The sequence below is a fragment of the Hakea prostrata genome, chromosome 1, assembly GCF_041222555.1.
Source record: "Hakea prostrata isolate BN-2017 chromosome 1, UWA_Hpros_2, whole genome shotgun sequence".
NCBI lineage: Eukaryota > Viridiplantae > Streptophyta > Magnoliopsida > Proteales > Proteaceae > Hakea > Hakea prostrata.
This window is the reverse complement of record NC_142600.1, coordinates 59357929-59382042: the sequence shown is the minus strand read 5'-3', so window position 1 is coordinate 59382042 and position 24114 is coordinate 59357929. Positions and strand designations below refer to the sequence as shown.

At 39.5% G+C, this 24114-nt stretch overlaps 1 protein-coding gene across 2 annotated transcripts in view; it reads left to right on the top strand.

Annotated features, from left to right (window-relative positions):
- LOC149029224 (uncharacterized) overlaps window positions 1–23887 on the top strand; it is a 29384-nt gene extending 5497 nt beyond the window's left edge. For both annotated transcript variants that reach the window (XM_089141183.1, XM_089141189.1), the window contains 10 exons: window positions 8916–9029; window positions 9377–9478; window positions 9598–9783; window positions 11889–11978; window positions 12042–12176; window positions 19644–19766; window positions 20967–21052; window positions 21120–21732; window positions 21871–21948; window positions 22295–23887. In XM_089141183.1, coding sequence (XP_088997309.1) covers window positions 8916–9029; window positions 9377–9478; window positions 9598–9783; window positions 11889–11978; window positions 12042–12176; window positions 19644–19766; window positions 20967–21052; window positions 21120–21732; window positions 21871–21948; window positions 22295–23329 — 2562 coding nt within the window. In that variant the 3' untranslated portion in view covers window positions 23330–23887. The remainder of the gene's footprint in view (window positions 1–8915; window positions 9030–9376; window positions 9479–9597; window positions 9784–11888; window positions 11979–12041; window positions 12177–19643; window positions 19767–20966; window positions 21053–21119; window positions 21733–21870; window positions 21949–22294) is intronic.
- The last annotated feature ends 227 nt before the right edge of the window (window positions 23888–24114 follow it).

The following is a 24114-nucleotide window of genomic DNA, read 5'->3' as shown; positions in this document are numbered from 1 at the left end:
AGTGGATGACAGGGACGATGACGGCTGATTTCTGGTAGGAGAAAGGGGGGAAAGTGGGGGCCGTGGTCGCCAGCAGGGGAAGGGGTGTGGTGGTTGCCAGCGGTGGTGGGCGGTTGCTAGCAAGGTGTAGGAAGAAGATGAGTTTCTCCCTTCACCCACCTAAGGGTTGGGTGTGGGAGGGTATTTGTCACATCCCGCCCTAAATCCACCAAGGGGGTACCCTATTTGGATTACCCAAGGGAGTGAATTACGGTCCCGCCGATCAAGTTTAGGAACGATCATAGTCACTTAGCACAATAATATAATCAAAAGCAAGAACAGTTCTTTGTATTCAAATAATTTAATAATAAAAGTCAATAAAGGATCTTAGAAGGATCACAAGAAACATCAGAGTGCGGAAATGATACAATTAGGACAAATAGTCAAAGTGTTAAAAGGAAGGGGGAAACCCATCCTATAATAATAACGGAAGGTAAATTGACTAAAGTAAGGGTTACAACCGGTTCCCAACATGACCAGGGAACAGACTAAACTATGGTCTCAACGAATTAACTAAAAGGTTAAAAAGGGAATGAGGCGATATCCCATCCCTAACACATAAGTACAAAACTGAACTGCTCCATATAAGTCCCAATCTCAGACTACTAGTCTTTATCAACTTGTACACCATGACCAGTGGGGTACGGGTCATCAACTTGGTCTTCAGAGCGTTGATTGTCAAAGTCAACAGTAGTAGTACCTGCAATAGAGTTTAACAAAAGATGTTGCAAAAATGAGTGAGTTCAAAAGAACTCAGCAAGGCAGTTATTCCATAAAACATAAGCCATATGATACAAATCATAACATGATGCAATATGATATGAAACACATAATGCAAGTATGATTCTAACTCTATGAATGCTAGTCTCTAAGGTAGACATGCTTTAAGTCATAGCACCATACTTCTTTAGATAAGTCTTAGTCACTCAATCACCGGGGGGAATTGGGTCCTGCATCCCTCTTGGACAAATCCATGGTTGGGGTTTCGGTCACCGCTCTCTCACATCACCATTTGGTTTAAGTATTGGTGCATGTCACGGTAAAGCCTAGCCCAATGCAAGTCATCTACTTAGTCATATCATGTCAGAACCAGATACTTCCATTCCTCCCATCCCGGGATCCTTTCCGGTATCCTTCACACTAGAGTCACGGATATTTCCCACCAGACTCATCAACCCTATTGGTCATCCACAAATAGTAGACGGGAAGCTCTCACGTCCCCTCACGGATATGAACCACCAATCCTTGAGCGCCCGTGAGCCCAAGTCTATCCATTTGCAACCCTACCAATAAATGACTCCCACAATGAGATTTATAACCTCTCACGGATCATTTCACCGGTCTTGAGTGCCCACAAATCCCCACGGCTACCACGGGTCGTTCGGTCTCAATGCCCTTCCGATTTGGGTCTGATACGACAGGGACATCCTAGCCAAACAACTAGACAATCCTATGCATGTCATCCAATAACCCGGAAAGTGTCGATAGGCATCTTCGGAGAACATCCCATACTATTCCCTCCGATGCCCAAGGACAGAAGTGTCAATAGGACACTCCCTAATCCCAAGTTATACCTAAGCAATCACATACTCAAGTCCATCATACCATAAATAATTCCCACATCATCATAATAGAAGTTAAGTCATAACATCGAAATGATTCATCATATATTAAAGTAACAATAATGACTAATCATTTTAACACAAACATATATAAACACAATGTTACTGTTCTAAAGCATGTACAACAATCCTATGATATCCAAAAAAAATAAAGAAACTATGTTCGCTAAGTTATGAATATCAAGGCATAAGCACATAGCCTATGTATTTATGGTGATAACCATCCTTACCTTAAGTTGCGATGATGATAATCCAACAATCTCAAAAGAATGATCCAAAAATGGTATTAAGACCCTAGACAAACATAAATGAAATGTTAGAAAAGAAATCGGGAAAATCGGAGGTCGAACGGGTCAAAACGGAGCAAGGTTGCTGTCAGTAGCATGTTTGGTCGATGCACTTTGGTTGATGGCATCGACCAAAGAGGATCGACCAAAAGTGGTTTCGGACTGCAAGTTGGATTTTGGTGATTTGGTCCGAAATCGGTCTTCCGGGGCTCGGATCGATCTGAAACTTGGAGGGATGATTAATAATAATGTAATAACACTACCTAGCAAGTATTATCACAATCCAATGGTCCAAATGAAAACCCCCAAATTGAGGTCCTATATTCTAAAGACAAGAATCTTGGCATTTATGAGAAATCGATGTAATTGAAAGGGAAGCTTGGGAATTAGTTGGGGAATGGGTTAGGAACAAGGTTACAATCATTTGCAAGCCAACAATTAGACTAATCATACTCCACATCTCAGTCTAGTATAAGAAATCAAGTTGCTAAGCAAGGAATCATGGTAATGCATATGTAAGGATCAAGATGCAAGTGAGGCATAACAAGAATGGAGGAAAATCAATGTAAATGGGAAGAGACCTTCATGGCAAGGCGTTTGCAAGGTTGCAGCACCTTGGCCATGGTCTCATCAGAAAAGAGAAGAAGGGAAGTGGGTATGATAGAGAGCAAGAGAGAGAATCATACCTTAGAAGATGATAATGGAGTCAAAAGACAATGATTGCAATGATTGGGGGCAAGAATCCTTCACAAATACCAAGAGAGTGCCTTGGGAAGATCCACTCTCGTTCTCAGTGGTCTAAATGAGTGTAAAAGGGCTCAAAACGCGAGGCTAGCTTAAATAGGTGAGAGAATATTCCAACAGCATCTTTTACTCGAATCTGAGCAACTTTGGTCGATGCTCTTTGGTTAATGGCATCGACCAAAGAGGATCGACCAAAACAGGTTTCAGCAGAAAATCCAGAAATAGTTCAGCAACTTCGGACAAGAATTTGGAGGGCTATACGGGGTCAAATTGAGTGGGGTTTTCTCCTACAAGTCCATCAAGAAGTCTAGTTTCGGGAAATATCTTCGGATTGAGCACGGGAGTTCATTTGGTACTTCAACTAATTCACCCCTCCCGGTGCGCATGTTTTCACTAAACATCGACAATGTACCCAAGTAAGGGGTATCATCGTCAATGTCCATGGGTTTCGGGTCAAACACCATGTCTTCCATAAAGAGGGCCCACAAGGACTTCTTCCTTCACTTCGGGACATTGGATTTACTCTAAGGAAAAGGTCGGACATAACCTCCTAAAGCTTTTAAAGATAAAAACACTGAAATCAAGGTCTAATATTAAGGTCTAACATCAAACATGTCTTTCTTTATCTTTAAGCAATTAGGGTGTCCTGGTTAGGTTTGGGCTGGATTTCACAGTATTAAATGGAGGTAATTATGTCATTTTACTGCCCAAGGGCATTATAGTCATTTGTCAACTCACTTAGCATAATCTTGGTTCAAAACCTAATGGTGGGTAACTTGTAATTTAGCAAGTGGGTGTGTTAGGACCCTAGGATGAGGCTAGGTGGAATGAAGGTTAGTTAGGGTTAGTTGAGATAATAAATAGAGGGAGAAGAGTGAGGAGAGGGGATGGAATGTTTGTAGAGTCTTGTGGACAGCCGTAGGCTGAGGGAACACTGTGAGGTGTTGGGGGTGACTGGCACCATAGAAACCAGTGTTACCCTGTTATTTCTTGCATTCTTGTATGGATTTTGGGAAGTATTAGTAGGTTTTTATCAATTGGTATCAGAGCAATTCAATTCCAGGGAAAGAAGCGATGGTATTGCCTATGTTTTCAGGCGAAGAGGATGTGCAGAGTTGGCTATTGTAGGTCTCTTGTTTTGCTGGAAACACCACATCGATGATGACCAACGATTGGGTATAGCTCTCCAGCATTGGATTGGGTATACGCAAGGTTTTGGCAGAAGTTGGATTGGGTAAGTTTCAGAGATGCCTTGCAGACTGCATTCGGCGATGGCCATGCCGCGGAAGTGAGTATAACTTTGAAAAACAACCAGGAAGGGGATATCGGTGCTAATACAGTGGTGGAAATGGGAGACCAGGTAAAAACGATTGGAAGATCGCCAAGTGAAATCGCTGGAAACGATCAGTTGATTACCACGATGGTTCCATGTCAACCTAGGAGGAGAGAGAAGAAGCAAATGAGAGTTTTGGGTGTCGATGCCTACCGGATTAACGTCGGGGCAGCGAGGACTCTTGCCGCTGAATCAAAGAAGAAGAGCTCAGTTGCTGCCGGCAGAAAACCTCAGGCGGTAGCTAGGGTTGCAACAAATTGTCGAAGGAGAAGAGAAGGAGAAGGAGGCTCTTTCGGTCGAACCGCATCTCAACCAGTTCATTGGTTCGGTTCAAGCTCAAAAAACCTAGAGCCTCTTAAGCCCAAGTGGACCGATTACAAAAACTGGGCTGCTAGACCCCCAAAGAAACCCCCTTGGGTCAAGCTCATTTCGTTAACCCCAAGCCCAGTCTACCTCATTTGCTCAATCACACACATATCTTGGGCCTGGCCCATTTTGTTTACATAGAACCCAAGCTTCCACAGCCTTAAATTAAACCCAAATAATTCCGATGGCCCAATACCCAACCCACACCCCTTCATCCACAGTTTTAAGTGCTTAGGTCTAACCCATTTAAAAGACTCTCCTTGGGCCCTACCTATCTCATTAAACCCAAGCCTATCCTATTGCATTACCCCAACATCTTTTGCCCATGATTTTAAGTGGTTAGGCTTCATCAATTTCAAAGCACCACTATGGACATGGTCCATTCCATTAATCTCAGGCCTAACCCATTTATTTTATTGCATACCAAGCCAAACTCTTTCAACCCATGGATTTAAATATTTGGACCCCACCTATGTCAAACATCAAATATGGGCCTGGCCCAATTCGTTACACCACAACCCATTGCCTCTCATGACTATTACAACCAACAAACCAAACCCAAACCAACCCGAACCAAGCACTTACCAAACCAATCCAGGAACTCATCGTCTTCAACCTCGGGAAATCAAAACGACAAGGGAGGCGGCTCCAACCCTTGCAAATCACGACGAGAGAGAGAGTGGTGACATCAGGACTGTGGCGATTGGGGTATGATGTCACCAACAGGGGAAAACATCGATTTTTACCTCCCTCTTGAAAAAGACTTTGCATCTGATGCAAAACCCCAAGGCAGAGACGCGGCGGTCGACACTGGTGAACCGAATCGGGGAATTGCCTCCACATAGTAGGATCGTGGCAACTCATATTGAGAGTCTTGATGTTCTCAGTTGGGATGTTGAGGCTCAACCTACTTGTCACGCTGTCCTGGGAGCTTCAAACTCAAGACCAGATCTGAGATGGGCTGGACACCACAATCATGCTGAATTCACACTTGCGATGTGTCCAACTGAGCCTTGTGTGCTTTCGGGAGGAAAGGACAAGTCATCTGTTTTTGGCAACTCGATGGAGGATGGTTTCTTACACATTTGGGATCATGAGAAGGTTGGTGAAAGGAAGGAACGTGTTGGAACAAGAATGCCAAATTCTTCTCTAGGCCTACTCTTCCAACATGCTGGGCACAGGGATAAAGTTGTTGACTTTCATGGGAATGCTTGTGATCCGTGGACTATTGTCCGTGTGTTCGATAATTGTGTGAGTACTGGTGGGGGTGGAACTTTGCAGATATGGCGCATGAGCGACTTGATTTGTAGATCCAAAGAGGAGGTTCGTCTGAGTTGGCTGACACACATGTTGAGACTCATCCTCAAATTTTCCATCACCTTGAGGACAAGGTGATTTTCGAGGGGCCGGTAGTTGTTAGGACCCTAGGATGAGGCCAGGTGGAATGAAGGTTAGTTAGGGTTAGTTGAGATAATAAATAGAGGGAGAAGAGTGAGGAGAGGGGATGAAATGTTTGTAGAGTCCTGTGGACAGCCGTAGGCTGAGGGAACACTGTGAGGTGTTGGGGGTGACTGGCACCATAGAAACCAGTGTTATCTTGTTATTTCTTGCATTCTTGTATGGATTTTGGGAAGTATTAGTAGGGTTTTATCAGGGTGCCATGTAATTTAAGCCACTATAATGGGGAACCCAAGAGTTTCACCCCAGTAGCATTAATTGTTCTTGTTATACTTTTGAGAGAAACAAAATGAGAAGTGGTTGGTCCAATTGAAAGATGCTATTACATCAGTTATCAGTGTATTATCAGCTATATGTGTGTGCTAATTGTACATATGCATGGTTCAAGAACTTGGTTCAGTGCCAAGGTTGTTTAGACAGAAAACCATTGGACAAAAGATCCAGGCGAGTTGGTGCATTGTTTTTTTCCCTGGCTGAATGGAAGCCAAGTTTCAGTGGCAATCATTAAATTGCAGTATATTAGAAGATCTCACCGAGATTCCAAGATATTACTGAGATCCCCAAGATATTAACTCATATCCAATCTGATGCAGGAGCAGGATCTTAGGCCTGCTATCCAGCACATGGAGCCTGATGCTCAGAAGCTATGCTATTGCCCACATTAGAACTAGCAAGGGAATATCCCATACTTTGGTTTTTAAAATTTTTAGGTAGTTTTAATTTTTGGTTAGACTTGGTCCAACCTTTGGTGTAATTTAGCTAGGGTTTTATTGTATTTCTGCCCAAATTAAGGTTGTAATTTCTCCAGGGTTTTATTGTAATTCTGCCCAAACTAAGGTGTAAGCATTGTTTGAGATCTCACAAAATCTCACCAAAACCATAGATGATGCAGGGCCCTCTTTTGAAATCTCTTTGTTTTCACCCCATGGACACAATAATCAAACTACTGGGGACCCTTTTCGTTTATTTTAGAGGTTGTTTTTGACAAAATCTTGCTTATCTGGACATCTTTCAATTGAGGCTACGTCACCACCTTATGTAACCAAGATTGGTGACCATGGGGCCCTTCATATTTTAGGCCCAAATTCAGCCCACTATCATGTGACACCAAGAGCTGGCCAAATTATCCTAGGGGTATTTTGGTCATTTTCCCACCTCCTTTTGGCTCCAAAGTGCTTCAGTTAATCCCAGAATAATTTTAGGGTCCAACATTTACTTTTTGTTTTTCAATCGGACAAGGTTAGAGTCCTTGTTTGAGTAAGGCGTCCAAGTTGGAATCCGATTTCAAGTGGGATTCCTTCTTGGAGTTGATTTGTAAGTTGTATTTGTTTAGGAAATCTTACTTAAGAGTCCTTTTCTAGTTTAGCAAGTTAAATCTGGTTGTAGTAGGGAATTCTAATACTGGGTTGCCTAAGTTGAGTTCAAGTTGGTTTTTTTTTTCTTTCAGAGTCCTAGTTATTTTTCCTCAATGTAATATGGCTATAGATAGAGCCACCACCCGATGTAACGAATTAGATTTGGAATGATTAAAAAAAATTACGTATTAAGGGAAGACTTGGGAGTCATGGGAGAAGAGCCTACAACCTGGGTTTTGAGTTCTCAAACAGTTTCTGCAATTTTACAATTCCATCCATCTTCTTCCTAGCCTGCAGCAGCTTGGAAACAGCACCTACAGCAACCTTGAGTGAACCACCACTCTCCCATCAAGTAAGTGAAAACCAGCCCCAGCCCCATCCCCTACCCTATGCCCCTTCCCAAACCCTTGCACAAGCTATCCCATCCCCCTTCCTTTCCTGCAGCAGCAACAACCCTCCCCCTACTTAAAACCCTTCCATATCCCCTCTCACCTTAAAAACCTCCATTAGGATTGCACCCTCCCCTAGTATTATTCCTACTTCCGCCTTCATCAATAAACCTTCATTGCGAATTCCCAATTAGTTTAGATTTTAGAATTTTCTGCAATTCGTCTTCTTCCTTTAGGAACCCCATAACTTGGTTTCACTAAAACACTCATTAACTCCCCAACCTCTCAACCAACTGTAAACCCTTTTAGGATTATGTTCTCCTACACCTTCTCAACCTCCCCCCTACCCTAACCAAGAGTCCTAAGCCAAGTGGGAAACCTAGTTCTGAACCGTGGCCTTAAGGAATTAATTTTGAAATTACAGAACAATAAAATAGAATTAATTCTCTCTAGTTTCAGCCTTAATACAGCCTGGCTGAACCATATCTTCACCTCCAATCCATGCCCCTCTTAACCCTAGACCTCCTAACCCTTTACCCGAGGTTTGGAAGTCAAATAAGCTCATCTGCAAGGCATATTTGGTCAAATACAGCTGCTGTCCACATCAGAAACTTAAGTTCAGGACTTTTCAAACCCTAATTCAGCTAAGAACCCTAAGCTGCAGGGGAAATTGGAGTTCACCTACTGCTGTCCATTAAAATTCGACTGAGATCAGACCCAAAACAGCAGGGCTTAAACCCTGATCACTGCTGGTTTTCTAAAAGAGGATCCTGAAGACTGGCCCTAGACCCTGGGTTACATCACCACCTGTGTCTCAGTTTTGTAAAAAAGCTGAGTTATTACAAAGGTTATAATTAGAAAAAAAGGTAGCAGATTAGGAGCAAAGAGGATTGTAGTTCCATCTGCAAATGTTGAATAGTCTATTTCATGCAAAAGCCTCAAAACTAGACTTGGGTAATAATGTGGAACCTAATATATTTGCATATTTGGTGTACTTTTCTATGAGGGGTGTTCAACTGTGATTGAAATGAGTGGAATTTTTTCCTTCACTAGTGCAGTAAATTACATTGATAATACATTCCTTCTCTTTGCATTATTAAATTCTGCCCAAGTTTCCTCACGATGTCAGTATCTCAGGATAAATGACAATCAAGTTAAAAATAACTTGTGCATTTCCATCTGCAATCTTAGGTATCTGCTGCCAGATGAAAAAGCTTTTGATTTGTTGGTTTTCATTAGATTTTCTTATGTTTATTATATTGAGTGATTTGTACCCTTTGCCAAGTTTATGTGATTGTAATTTTCTAACTTGTTACTTACAGGACTTTTATTTAGACTTAGTAGAAGATGATAGGAGAATAACACCACGTGATTACCTAGAGCTTGCCTTGAGGCCGATGCAAGGGAGTGGAAAAGACATTTCTGCAAAAAATGAGGTATATACTACAATGATTTTGTTTTCCTGTATTAAATGTGGATTATGGGCATATATTTACTTTTGGGAATTGATCTTAACTGACCAGCTGTAAGTAATCATCTTCAGTACAGCATATAATCATTTCCGTGTGAGATGTTTTATAATATTTTTATCAGATATTTGAGATAATACTTTGTTGTTGAAGTTGTGTTAAAATGATATGGTCTAGGTTCATACTGTATTTTCTGTTATTTAATTTATTTATTTTTTGTGTCTATAGTCAAAGTATGTTCTTTTCTCATCACTCTTATCTTTACTATATTAGATCCAGCTGGAGTTGCTAATACTTAATGTAATTATCAATAGATCCGAGAGTCAATTCGTGCTCTTTTCCCAGATAGAGAATGCTTCACCCTTGTTCGGCCACTTAACAAAGAAAATGATCTTCAAAGACTTGACCAAATCTCTGTGAGTTATTTTGACGTGCATCTGGTCTTATTGAAAATAAGGTTTTGTTTTCCTTGTACAATGAATCCATTCGGTTCTCAATTTCTCACTATAATAAGATAATTGATTTCTGTATGCAGCTGGACAAATTGCGCCCAGAATTTAGATCTGGCTTGGATGCATTGACAAAGTTCGTTTTTGAGAGAACCAGGCCCAAGCAAGTGGGAGCTACAATAATGACTGGCCCTGTTCTTTCTGGTTTAACACAATCCTTTTTGGATGCTATTAATAATGGCGCAGTGCCTACAATATCTTCCTCATGGCAGGTCAGTTATATATCTGGAGCATCTTTCCACTTTTCCCCCTCTTAATTCATGCTGATATGCTTTTCTATTATGTTGTAACTCAATTTGTTAGGATAACTAATCATCTGTGACCTGCTTCTGGTGAAGAATCTAAATCACTCAAAGACAGGGTTTAGAGATCCAATAAAAAACTAGAATTGCTGTGAAAGGTTAAGAAACCATATTCAAGACTCAAGACAAAATCAATCGCAGTCAATAATTCATACGGGGCCAGAAATATGATTTGAATGCCCAATTTTGACAGATCAATTTTCCTGTAAAACCAGATGGTAATCCAATGGCTAGATCCGCAGATATGAAGATCTCCCAGTCGGAGTAGGAAATTGGAATGTTCATTGAAGCTTAAGAATTGAATGGAAGAATTTTCAGTGGTTCACACTGATACCTATAATGATCTGATCTTAATGGTTTAACTTAGTAAGAAGATCTTAAATCCTTAAATCAAAAATTGAAAAAACAGAATTCATGACAGATTTTAAAATCATATGTTGATGGATTTGCTGAAATCAATGGCAAGATTCAGGGGATGATTTTGGTTATAATATGGTTTGAAGAGTAGCAAATTTTTAGGAAACAGAGTTGAAAATTTTCCATTTTGAAATGAGAAATTTAAAATCAGTGGAAATATGGAACTCCAAAGTCCAAAAGCACTTTCTGGAGCTGGAATTTAAAAAGACTTACAGAATTGAGACTGTAGATTATCAACAAGAGAAGCCTATCGGATTGTTGGAGAATCAAGCTAAACAATTAGGAAAGTAGAAGCATGCTGTTGCTTTTTCTATTTGGGTCTTGGATCGGTGTTTCAGTGGTCAAGTGGGATCAGTTGGTTTTGAAACATTAGGGAAAGCTTGTTTTAACACTTATGAACATACCTAAGCTTTCAAACTAAAAGAACACACAATTAGCAATTTGAATCTGAACTGCATGTGGGCAATTTTGGTCAAACCCTTACTGTAAACATGTTATGTTGCATATTCTGCACATAGTTTGAGACTTAAAATGATTTGAGACATAATAGAAAAGTAAAACATATTACCGAATTTTCAATTATCGAGTGTTAAGTGCCTACTAACTATCAAGTACCAAGCATAAGGGCGAACCCGGTGTCGAAGGCCTCCGCACAAGCAGAGTTTGGGGCTGGGGGCATCAGTCATCAATAATTTATCAAGATAAAACATAGATTAGCTAGAAATTGTAGTTTTCCATGTCCCTGACTCCTAATGGTTGAATGCGCATAAATATTTAGAAATTGATAGTCTAACACTTTTATAGTGTTATCTTGTAAGGAGAGAAAAAAGGCTAAAAAAGTGAAGGAAAAAGAGTTTCCCCTTTTCCAGGCCAGAGCAGCAAGTTCGGAGTCCTTTCCATCAAATATAAAATTTAAATAAGGGCATCTAACCCAGAATACCGAAATCTCTTGAATTCTCAAGTCTTGTTGAGATTGAGAGATGCATTTTCATCATAGTTAGAGATCTCCATTTCAACCCAGATCTTGGCCAGCCAAAAAAATCGAGATCTCATGAATTATGTTTGCTTGTCTGTGATTTAGATGGGGTAAACTGTGAAGTATATTTACTTCTGTTTTGCTTGTTTCTTACGTTTCTTATTCCTATTACTGTCTCAGTCTCTTCCAGATCCATGTAGCTGACTCCATTTAGTTAGGATTTTGTGAGATGGTGTCATATTCTTTTGAAGCAGGAAATAATTTTTGAGATGCCATTGCTCTAATAATTAGGCATAACTCTAAGTATATAGTCGTTTATAATGAGTATCAAGCTAGCATGAGTTTAATCAAGTATGTGACAGTAAAAAGCAAGCATGGGGAAGTCCAAAGTTTGGAAAAAACAGAACTAGGCCATGCTGGTCTGCTTTTAACTGGATTGGGTAGTTCTAGTTTCTTAGTTATTCAGTATTGTTTTATTGCTGAGAGTTTGTACTAGTTTTAAGTAAAAAGTGTCGATTTTTTTTTTGGTTTCTTTATTGGTTCTTCCTTTCTGAAAAATTAAAAATTGTTCATCTATGTGCTTATCTGCACATGAAGTGTTTGAGCAGACCTTCTTTTGCAGAGTGTTGAAGAAGCAGAATGTCGTAGAGCGTTTGATTCAGCAACTGAGGTCTATATGTCTTCTTTTGACCGCTCAAGGCCTCCCGAGGAAGTAAGTGAACTTTTGGACAACTTTTTTGTAATAATTATTCTGCCCTAATTTTAGGTATTGTAGGTTGCTCTAAGGGAAGCACATGAGGAAGCGGTTCAAAAAGCACTTGCTTCATTTAATGCCAGTGCTGTTGGAGCTGGCTCAGCAAGACAGAAGTATGAGAAGCTTCTTCACAACTTCTTGAGAAAGGCTTTTGAGGTAATTATTTATTTTCCATTTCTATTATTATAATTATATTTTACATTGGCAGTGTTTCTGGATATGCATATACGTCTGTTGAGTTGTGGTATATGGAGTCACATATGCTCTGCGTTGTAATTCCCTTTAAATTCTTGCTTCATTATATTGAAGTAGTGTGTCAAAGACATTTCATCATGCACATGAAAAAGATTCTTTTAACTCCTAGGGCTTCATCCAATTTTAGAGGAGGTTTGAGACATTCGGAGTTCTTCTAGCTTCTTGCAAATGCATCCTCAAAAAGTGTTAAAAGTGTGAAGCATTGGAGATTCTTATTTCTAGTAGGACTATGGATCTCAAGGAGAATTTTATGTCTCAAAAGCTTCTATGTGGGAAATTGGATGATGATAATGCGTATTTATGGGGTATTCTATTTGATTATGGTATAAGCTAACTTTAATCATTTAGCCAAAAATGAGGATCTGATAGCTGAGTTTGTTCTTAGAGAGCACGAAATAAACCAGATTTCAATATCTGTAGCATAAGATGCCATTGTGCCATAATTTTGGTTCTTTACAATACAGCTTCTCTACTACAGAACAACACAAGTTTTATCCCAACTAAATGGGGTCAGCTACATGGATCCTTGCCTTCTTCCAATTAGATCTTTTCAAGGCCTAAGTTATGCATATTTTTCTCACCACTTCTAAGTTTATCTTAGGTTTGTCACTAGCTCTTTTAGTTACTTAAATCATACCTCTTCTAGATGACTCTCCAATTCAGGGTTTTAGGTGGTTCACTTGCCGATTCGAAGATGTCGATTGGTGGTTCATCAATTTGAACTGGTTCATTAACTAAAAATCAAAAGTTCAATTAGACAAGAATTTTGGGGTGTGGGTGTTAGACTAACACTCTGCACCATGAATCATAGCTAGTTGTAGAATGGTCCTATAAATTTTTCCTTTTTCCTTTTGAATGAATGTGTCACATGAAAACTTGGATGTACCTCTCCGCTTCATCCATCCTATTTTAATTCTCTTGGAAAAATCATCTTGTATGTCACATTCTTAATTTTTATTTATAATTTAGCCAAGGTAACTAAAATAATTGCTTTGTGGGATTTCCTTCTTGTCAAGTTTTATCACCTCATTATTTGTTTGAGCATGCCCAAAGTTACACATTAGATATTCTGTCTTTGTTCTACTTAGTTTATAACTTTTTGACTCCAAAGTTGATCTCCATATCTCTAACTTGGCATTAATCCTTGCTTGTGTCTCATTTAAGGAGCCTCATCTTGAATATCTCTAGTTAAATCATCTATGATAAGTGCAAATAAATAAAGGCTTAAAGTTGATCCCTGATGCAACCTAATCTTAATCGGGAATTCACCGCCTTGGCCCCTCACTTTCTTATAGTTGTCATTAACCATCTTACATATCCTTAACTATGTCCATATATTTACTTGAGACATTTCTCCTCTAATACTTGCCAAAAAAACTCTTTGGGGATTTTATCATAGCCTTTTTCTAGGTCAACAAAGACCACTTAGAGATCCTTTTGATGTGAACCCGATTCTATGGTAGGATTTCTAAGATAAATTTCCTAAAATTTGGGGTTCGCCCAGAATCTTCCAGCAAATAGTTCCAATAATTTTATGAGAACCTATGGATAGATGGAAATGGGAAAGACTACGAAACAAAAATGGGAAGAAAGATAAAATTAGGGTTTTCAGTCCTTACAGGATGTAACAAAAATAATGGAGACAGATAATAAAGATGGAATTTAAATAGGATGAAATAATTTGGATAATTAAGAGTTAGGGATTGATCAATATGGGTTGGATCTTGAGCAATCTTCCTTGGATCTTTTCCTTCTTTCTTTCTTTCTTTCTTCTTTTTTCTGTTTTACTGGTTCTGCTGCAAAAAGAAGAGGCAGAGACAGAAGGGGGGGGGGGCTGAGGGGGTATAGAGAGGGAAGGAGGATACCATAGGGTTGGGGGGAAGGGGAGGGGCTGGGACTCTTGTGGGGGACTGGGATGCTTGCCGCCAAGCTGCAGGGGGAGGGGGTGGGAATACCTGCACAGAACAGGGGAGGGGAGGGAAGGGCTGCCAGGGGCTTAGGGGAGGTGGGTGAGGGGTTGTGATTGAAGGGGAAGGGGTTGGCGATCTTTGTGATGGGAGAGGAGAAGGAGGAAGGGGCAGGGATTGGTGAAACTTACTTGAAAACCTTGAGAGCTTGCTGAGATTTCTGAATCATGGTGCTACACTGAAGGATTTTGATATTGAAGAACTTTACTGGAAATCTGCTGTGGCCCCCTCAAACAGGAACTATGATCCTCAAGCACAATTTTCTTATTCAATAATCAGACTTAAATAATACAAATAAAGAATACGCTATTTATAGCCTACTAAATGACCTTAACTACAAGTGGGATTTCTTTATGGATTAGGACCCACCATATTAGTCACAACCGTTCAAATAAAACTAAAAGATCTAATGGACCCTAATTGACATATGCTGAAATAAACTTCTAAGTAACTTAAAACTCTAAGCTAAAGGAATTTCACTTGGAAAAGAATTCCTTAGGACACTCAACTATTAGCCCAAATTAAGACAAAATTGGACTCTAAAATTAGAACTGAATTTCTGGAATTAAATTCCAGCAACTAAGTTGGGCTGAGAATGCTCAAATACCCTCCATAGGTGTTCGGCTGGCCTAGGGAGGCTTCCTAGGTGTATTTTGTGGGCGCACTTAGGTTTTTGACCAAGGGTAAAATCTGGTTCACATCACCTTCTTATTAATTAATTAAATAGCTTGCGTTGTAGATCTTCCTAGCGTAAAACCAATTGGTTTTTTGTAATAGCAGTTTCTCAAATGATAGAGCTTCCCTAGTCTACTTAAATTAGCTAGAGAATGAGGAATTAGATTTCTTAGTTTGTTTTAAGCTAGCTGCAAATGAATCAGATTTTCCATTTCTTCAATTTCTAGGGACACTAGACTGGACAATTGATTCTTAAACAAATAGACAGCTTCAATCAAACAAAGAATAGGGGTTAGACCACTTAGTTTGTTTTGACCTAGTCACAAGTCAACAAATAGTCCATATATCTAATCTCTTAAGGCATTAAGATCATGGTTCAAGATCTCACTCTTGAGGGTCATCTCGCCCTTGAGAAAAACTGAGATCTTGCTCGAGTCGTCAAGATATGGTAAAATTTTGAGGGCCAAATCAAGTGAACTCGAGGACCCATCTTGGGGGGGGGGGGGTCTCAACACACTAGTGGGCTCAGATTTGTGAGAGATCACCCTTATGAATGAGTTTCCAACTCGACCTTAAGTTTGAAATCAAAATGCTGTAGGCACGAACATGCAGTATTATAAAACATGAATGTAAAACTGTTAATTGATATAAATGAAAACTAAGTGATAAGATACATAAACTAACATAAAATGGTCATCCACCAGTACTCAATTGAAGAATACAAATCATCAGTCTCAACTCTCAACTCACGAGAATACAGTAGTAGTAGCATCATATGTCCATAACTCATAAGAACAATTGAACAAGGTGAAATGAATCAATCAACTATCTATCAAGCCCCAATGGCACCATGACCACGTCCTGTAAATCCTCTACTGGCCACTCTATGTCGTTTAGCCAACTCAATGAGGTGGTAAAAAATATCATCCCTCACAAAATTAGGGACAATAAGGCACCTGGGTGTATCCCTATGGGTGGTCAATACTTTTTAACTATTATTTCTTAGTAAATGTACTTTTTAAATCCAAATTCAAACAATTAGTTAATAACAGAAAAAAAAAAAAATTCCATGAAAGTGTAGATTAGAGCAAGATGTTAAACGTATGTTTAATCCACACTCAATGACCTACTCTAAAGCATAGTTTTTGAAAAAATAAATTTAGGGGAAAATGTTACCTTGCTTGAAGAACTCCTTCAAATGGCTTTGTTTGATCTTGTTTTCTTAATGTAGATGTGCTAAACCTTCCTTAGGAGTGTTGCAGGTGAAAATCTGGTGAGAATCAGGCGAAAAATCTGGCAAAAAATGAAGATTGGAAGCTCATTGGCGAGAGCAGTGAGATACAATCAAGACGAGACTGGATCGACTTTTGTAAGAAAAAAAACCTTGTGGGACCGAGATCTCAAGTCAAACAGAGATCTCAGTCCAGTTCTATACATTTTCTGGTATCGCCTGGGATCTTAATTCGTGAGGCCAAAAATCGAGATCTCTGACCATGATGGGAATAGATAATTAGTTCTCAAAGATACATACCCCCCTTGTTACTTAGGTTTTCCCAAGATTGGGGGATTGGATTGTTAGAGTTTGGTTAGAGATAGTGCCCAGTCCACCTAATTTGTATATTTCTAATTTCTGAATGCACTGGACCAAAATATTCTTTCTCATATAAAACTGAGTTTGCTTGACCTGGTTACAAGTCAACCAAAATTCTGTTTCTCTAGTTTCTTAAGGCACTAGGACACAGTTAATTCTCAAGCGAATTTGGCACCTCTAGTCTATGTGAATGAGCAAAAGAATGTGGTATTGGACTGTGGAGTTCGTATAGAGATGGAGCCAAGTTCATCTTATTTTTTGTTTTTCGAATATCTGAAGGCATTGGACCAGAGTATTCATTCTCAAGCTATTAGAGCCTCTCTAGTTGCTTGGAAAATGAGTGGCTGGATCACTGAGTTTGCTTGAGCTAGCTGTGGTGGGGGGCCATATCTTCCTTATTCTAGTTTTGCCTTCATGGATAATCCAATTCCTATATGTGATGGTAGATTATGTTACCAGCAATGCTGGCTGGGCCTCTGTTACAAAAAGTTCGCATTGGTAACTATTGATCATGGCTTTTCAGGAATTCGTCAAGAAGCTTGAGCTAATGGACTGCAATCAAAGCATGGAAGGTGCAATGAGATGGGATAGAGAAAAGTAGATCTTTCGACTAATTGGTTGCTGGTTTAGAGTTTGATTATGGATCTACGGGTTCAAACATGTTGGCCCTGAGATTTATTTGCTTTATTATTGGACTTGTCTAAGTTAATCCCTTTAACTCAGGATAGATTTCAGTTATTCAATACCTTCAAAATTTGGAGATCTGGAAAACCTGGTTGGATTAGAGTTAGCTTAGGACAAACTCAGTGGTCCAATAGATGATTTTCTAGGTAAGTTATGTAGTTCGTAGATGCTTATTTGCATGATAATGGATATTCCAGTCTAATGCCTTTCAAAACTGAAGATATAGAAAATCTGATTGCTTAGCACTATCTTTAAATCAACGACTGGTCCAATCTCATGTTCTCTGGCTTATTTAAGTAGGCTAGAGGTGCCATATTTGTTCAAGAGTCAATTATTTGCTCTGATGCCTTCAGATATTAGAGATATAGATAATGTAATTGGCTTGGGACTAGGGTAACAGAGATTCAGTGGTCCCTCTGGCTAATTTAAGTAGATTGGAAAACCTCTATTTGTTTAACAATCAGTTATCTATTCTAGTACCTTCGCAAATTGAAGTTATGACATTTTTGGTTCACTTACAGCTAGCTTGAAATGAACTAAGTGCTTTATGAAAAGAAAAAAAATGAAAACTAAGCGGTTCAGTTTTTCAATCTGTGGTTAATTCAGGTGGGCTGGAGATGCTGTGTGTTTGAGAATTATTATCCGGTCCAACTGCATCAGAAGTTGAAGATATAGAGAGTCTGGTTGAATTGGTGCTCTCAAACAAACTCAGCGGTCCAATCCCATGTTATCTGGCTCGATTGATGTAATGGTAGGAAGTTTTGTGGGGGCCACTTTTGGCGAAAGTGCCTAGGATTAGAACCCAGATCTGTCTTCCCTATTTCTTGTAAACACTGGGTTTTGGCTTTTGTCTCCATGTGGGGCAGGAAAGTCCTATCCAAGATAGGCCACAACTGATGGGTAGAATGATAAATCGGAAACATGGATCTTCCCAATAGAAAACGGTAAGGTGAAGTCTAGGTTTTTGGGATTGAAACCAGATTCGAGTATTTTGTCAGGTATGGGAATGACATGGTCCAAAGGGATTGAAGATTCATAGTTTGACACTTCGACTGGGTTGGGTATTCTCCTTAAAAACACCTTGCTTATTCTTCTAGAAAATAGTTGATTTTTTTAATCCTGCAGCCTGTTCAAACTTGAATAAAATTGGGTTTTAATGGAAATCTTGGGCATCAGCTAGGATCGAATTTAGGGGACAAAGTATGGAGGCTTTGGGTAGTTTTGGATTAATTTCTACGGTGAAATAAGATGGGAGTGGATTTGTGTGAAGGGGGATTTCCAAAAGCAAAATTATCAAGGGGAAAAGAAGAGAGGATGTATGGGTTGTTCCTACAGCCCCAATGGCCTTGTGCTTGTCTTCTAGTTTGGTAGTATGTAATTTTGGCACAAGTATTGTTCGAAACGTGTTAGTGTTTTATGGTAGGAACTTTCAAATCTTTAATTTATGTTTTATTTGTCAATATTAGTGCCTAGGTTACTTAATAGTTATGCTTCATATCATTCAAGGTTTGAAGCTAGGTGTAGGTGTGCCATATTACATGTTTACAATGAGGGTGTTGGCTTAATTGCCAACCAAGATCTCAATTCCAAATCGCTAAATTGAGGCTTCCCTTGAAGTTTTGAAACCAGGCATCCCTATTTGACCACTGAAACTGAAACTATTCAAACTCCCAAACCCACCCAACCCCCCACCACAATGGCCCCACACAAAATCACAAAAGCAGCATCTCTCTAACATCTAGAGATTTTGAGAATCTCAACCTGGTTGAGATGGCAAATCAAGACAAATTTTCAGACCTTGTGTATTATAGCATGCATACATAATGCACTCCTATCAAGGTGTACAAACTGTTAAAGCCCATGACATCATCTATGTGGCACTTCTTTAGGACACCTCATCAAATCTACCACACCAAGTGGGGGACACATCATCTCCCCTGCCTCAAGGCATCCTCGTATTGTAAATGGCATAAATGTAAATAGCACATCTTTGGGATATTTTATCAAACACTTGGTACATTTTACATGTAAGGCTTGTGAGTCATACCATTGGCTGCTAGCTTATTCTTTAGGAGTGATTGTTTGTTTTAAGTTGAGAACTTGCTGGTTCTTATGTTTGGAACACTTGATCTTAATATTGACAAGCTTCCACAGGAGATCAGATCGCTTACAAGCTTCCCAAGCTTTACTTGAAAAGATCAGAAGTGTTAAAAAAAGAAATTTATATAGAGAAAAGATCGTGTTCCTCCAAAAAAAAAAGGATGTATGAAGCAGATATGCTTTCCTAAATTCTGTGTATTCAAAACTTTAATCAGATATTGTTTGTTAATCAGAATACCTTCTCAGTTGGGTTTGTATCTTATCTTCTTCTGCCTGTTTTATCAAATCACACGTGCATATAAACAAGATATTGAGTTGCTGGTGCTGATTAATAATTGATCACTGATCCAGGACTACAAAAAGAACACATTTATGGAGGCTGATTTGAAATGTTCAGAAACTTTACAAAACCTGGAAAAGAAATTACGAGCTGCTTGTCATATTCCTGATGCAAAAATTGATCACGTAATCAAGGTAAGCTCTTTCAATTGGATTTTCCTTTTTGGGCATTAATATACTTAATAATTTGGTTTATTCTGTCTTCTGATACTTCTATGTTTAGAATGCTTGTAATGTTTTTTGCCCTTTTATGGTGAGATTTTGCAATTCGAGAGACCAGAGATCTAGTTTGATGCAGTTTCAGACCCATCTGCAGAATTGCTAGTCTAAATCAGTATTCTAAGAGTAAGCTTTATATATATCTCTTATAAAATGTTTATTTGTGTAGAAACTCAAGATTATTTTGTGAGATATTTTGATTTTATGCATATATTGTAGTGGATGTTCAAAACTAAGATTTTCTGTCTGTCACTTCACTTTTGGTTGCTCATCAGTTTGTAATCAGGAGCTATCGGGTTTGCTCTGGCCGATTTTGGCTTAACATGCATACATAAGCAAATCAATGGGTACATTCTGGTTTCTTGGGTTATAGGTTTCTTATTGTCTTGGTCACTCCACTTCCCTCCTCCCCTTTTCCTTTTTCTGTGTGGTCTGGTGGGTGCATTTAGTTGGTCATGTTTGTTTTGGTTTCTACCAGCTTCAAAACCCAACCCAGACCAAAAAAATAAGGGTTCTGTTTGGTCTGAATTGAACCAGTCAGTTTTTGTCTACTGAACCAGTTCATGCTGAACACCCTTATTCAAAGTTACCATAGATGATATTTTGGATACTGGTACATATCTGTCTGGCAGTGAGCATTGTTGCTTCTCAAAACTTCTGTGTTTCTTGTTATTGTTATTTGTATTTATTAAGGGAAAGGTGTAGCACAATGGCCATTATAGCAAGGTTGGTATGGCAACCCATTTATATCTGCAATGAGGTTTGTCTATCGCACTCAAACTTTGCCTCACCTTTCCAATAAAATATTGGTATATTCTGAGTTTTGTCTGAGGAAAGAAACACAAAGTAAAAAGGTTGTTTGCAAATTGGAGATAAGAGCAAAATAAACTGACCGTTGAATGAAGGAATAGTCTGATTCAAGTGGGCCTGCGTGATTGATTTGACAACAAATTTTACATGTGCCTGGTATAAGATGGACATTATCTATCCATATGGTTGTGGGCTGTTGACTCATCTTCCAGTTTGATAAAATTGGGTGGGCTGCTGTGGCATTAATGTTGAGCCGCTTTTTAACTTTGTTTCAGTGTATCTGTTTATTGATTAGTATTCCTGCAGCTTCTTGATGACCTGCTATCAGACTATGGGAAGGCAGTTCATGGCCCTGGAAAGTGGCAGAAGCTGGCTAGCTTCTTACAGCAGAGGTTTGTCTCAACCTTTTCTCCCTCCACTTTATACCACTGATTTTATCTGATGATATTTACTTTCTAGTCTGGAGGGTCCAATACATGACCTTGTGAAGAAGCAGCTGAACCAAATTGGATCGGAGAAGAGTGCTCTCACATTGAAATGCTACACAATTGAGGACAAGTTAGGGTTGCTTAACAAGCAACTGGAAGCAAGTGAGAGGCACAAAGCTGACTATCTGAGGCGTTATGAGGATGCCATCAATGATAAGAAGAAGCTTGCTGATGAATATACGAGTCGCATTACAAATTTACAGAGCAAGTGTAGCTCACTGGAGGAGAGGTGTTCAAGTTTATCAAGAAATTTGGATTCCACCAGCCTAGAATCCTTGGAATGGAAAAGAAAGTACGATGCAATATCTGCAAAGCAAAAAACTGAGGAAAACCAAGCCAATTCAGAAATATCTGTTCTTAGGTCCAGGACCAGTGCTGCTGAAGCGAGACTTGCTGCTGCTCGTGAACATGCTCAGTCTGCTCAGGAGGAGGCCGAGGAGTGGAAACGGAAGTTTGACATTGCTGTTAGAGAGACAAAGGCTGCACTGGAGAAAGCAGCGGCAGTGCAGGAACGGACAAATAAGCAGACACAACAAAGGGAGGATAGTCTGAGGGAAGAATTTTCAGCCACTTTGGCTGAAAAGGTGAAGCATTTCCCACCCGCTGTGTGTGTCTGTGTGTGTGTGTCTTTGTTGCTCTCTTGTTCCTTTTATTCTACTGGCTTAAACTTTTCAGTTCTTGAGGATTGAAAATATTAATGATGATATCATTCTTGATCACAGGAAGAGGAAATAAATGACAAGATAGTAAAGATTGAATATGCTGAGCAGCGATTGACTACATTGAATTTAGAGTTGAAGGTTTGTTTTTAAGGCATTGCATGTTCAACCCATAGTTGTACTATACCATATCAATTGTTAGCATTTCATTTTCATTTTAAATAGGTTCCATCCTTTCTAGGATTTCTAAAGGTAAATGGATTTACGTCTGAGTGGATGCAAGTATAACTGACCCTCTTGAGATTTTGGATCATATTCATTCTATTGACCGGGAAAAATGACTGTTCTCATAGGATCCATTCAATTATTCTGCAAGCAATATACTCTGTGGTGAACAGTCTCTTTCTCTCTCCTGCTCTAGTGGCTTTGTGCTCCTATGTTTGCATGTGCACTAAAAAAGATACTGATGTTTTGTGTCTATGCACAGGCTGCAGAGTCAAAACTGAAGAACTATGATTTGGAATCATCAGCATTAAAACTTCAAATCAAAGACTTGTCTGAGAAGCTAGATACAGTGACTGCTGCTGCGCAATCATATGAGAGAGAAGTAGGGATACTGGAACAAGAAAAGAACCACCTGGAGCAAAAGTATTCATCCAAGTTGAAAATATTTGAAGAAGTCCAGGAAAGGTGCAAAATTGCTGAGAAGGAGGCTAAGAGAGCGACTGAGATCGCTGATCAAGCACGAGCAGATGCGGTCACTGCTCAAAAGGAAAAGAGTGAATCTCAGAAGTTAGCAATGGAACAAGTGGCCCAGATTGAGAGGGCGCGAAGGAACATTGAGAGCCTGGAAAGACAGAAAGCTGACCTGGTGGATGAAGTAGACAAGTTCCGTGTCTCTGAGAAAGATGCCCTGTCCAAAGTTGCTCTACTAGAGGCCAGAGTTGAGGAGAGGGAGAAGGAAATTGAGTCACTTTTGAAATCAAATAATGAGCAGAGGGTAAGTACTGTTCAAGTTCTTGAGAACCTTCTGGAGAATGAAAGAGCAGCAAGAGCAGAGGCAAGCCGACGGGCTGAAGCCCTATCAGTACAGCTACAATCCACCCAGGGTAAATTAGATCTTCTCCAGCAAGAGTTGACATCGGTTCGCCTGAATGAAACAGCGTTGGATAGTAAGCTCAAGACTACATCACATGGGAAACGTGTGAGGATCGAAGACTATGCAGTTGAATCTGTCCAGGATATGGGAGTTGACAATGTAACCAGAGAAAGCAAAAGGTCAAAGAGCACAACTAGTCCTCTGAAGGTGACACAATCATCAGATAGGGGTTCAATTTTTAAGGTTGATGATGATAACAATCACACTCAGCAAAATGACTCAGAGGATTATACCAAGTTCACCGTGCTGAAACTGAGGCAGGAGCTCACTAAACACGGTTTTGGGGCAGAGGTGTTTCCGTTGAGGAATCCCAATAAGAAGGAAATGCTAGCTCTATATGAAAAACATGTCCTACGGAAATAGAAGCAGACTCTAGTTTAGACATTGTACAGGACGATGCTGTAATATCCCAGTCACTGATGTATCAGCTTATGCTTTGGAGGAGTTGAGTTTCTGCAAATGGGGATCATTTTAGGAAGCATCCCGCATTACAGTATGATGTGTGATACAGAGGGTTGATTAGCTTCATTACTTTATACTATGTTTAGTTTGTGGGCCCAGAATGTTTGTGTACATTGCTTGCTCGGTCTTCCTGAATGGTTCATTTGAGAATAGATGATTGCTACAAGTGGTACAGGATAGTTTCACTTCGTCACCATTATTCCTAGCCTTCACACATCAGCTTGTCTTGAATGGAAAGGGAGATCCAGTGAAGTCTATATGCAAGATTGTGTTGTGTTTGTAGAAAGGTATAGAGAGGAATTATAAAGTTAAATACCCAAGTTTGTATCTTGGCCTACCGTTTTTAACCTGTGCAGAGAGACTATCTCAAGTTATACTGATATCAGTATGTGATGGATACAATCGGTGATAAAGTACAGACAGAGTAAAATGTTTACCCCCCTCCCTCCCAAAGAAAAAAAAAAAAAAAAAAAAGAAAAAGAAGATAGAGGGTAAAATGGTCAAAGTAATGTTGGTATTGACTCATTTTAGGGCTCAAGTGTCTGATTGGACTGAAGAAATGTTTTTTTCCAACTACGCTTTTGATTGTAATGAACCATCTATGAGACTATTTTAATGTCTTCATTCAATTTTGAAGTTCTTTATTTAACGTGTGATATGGTTGATTCGATTGAAGCTTGGTGCTT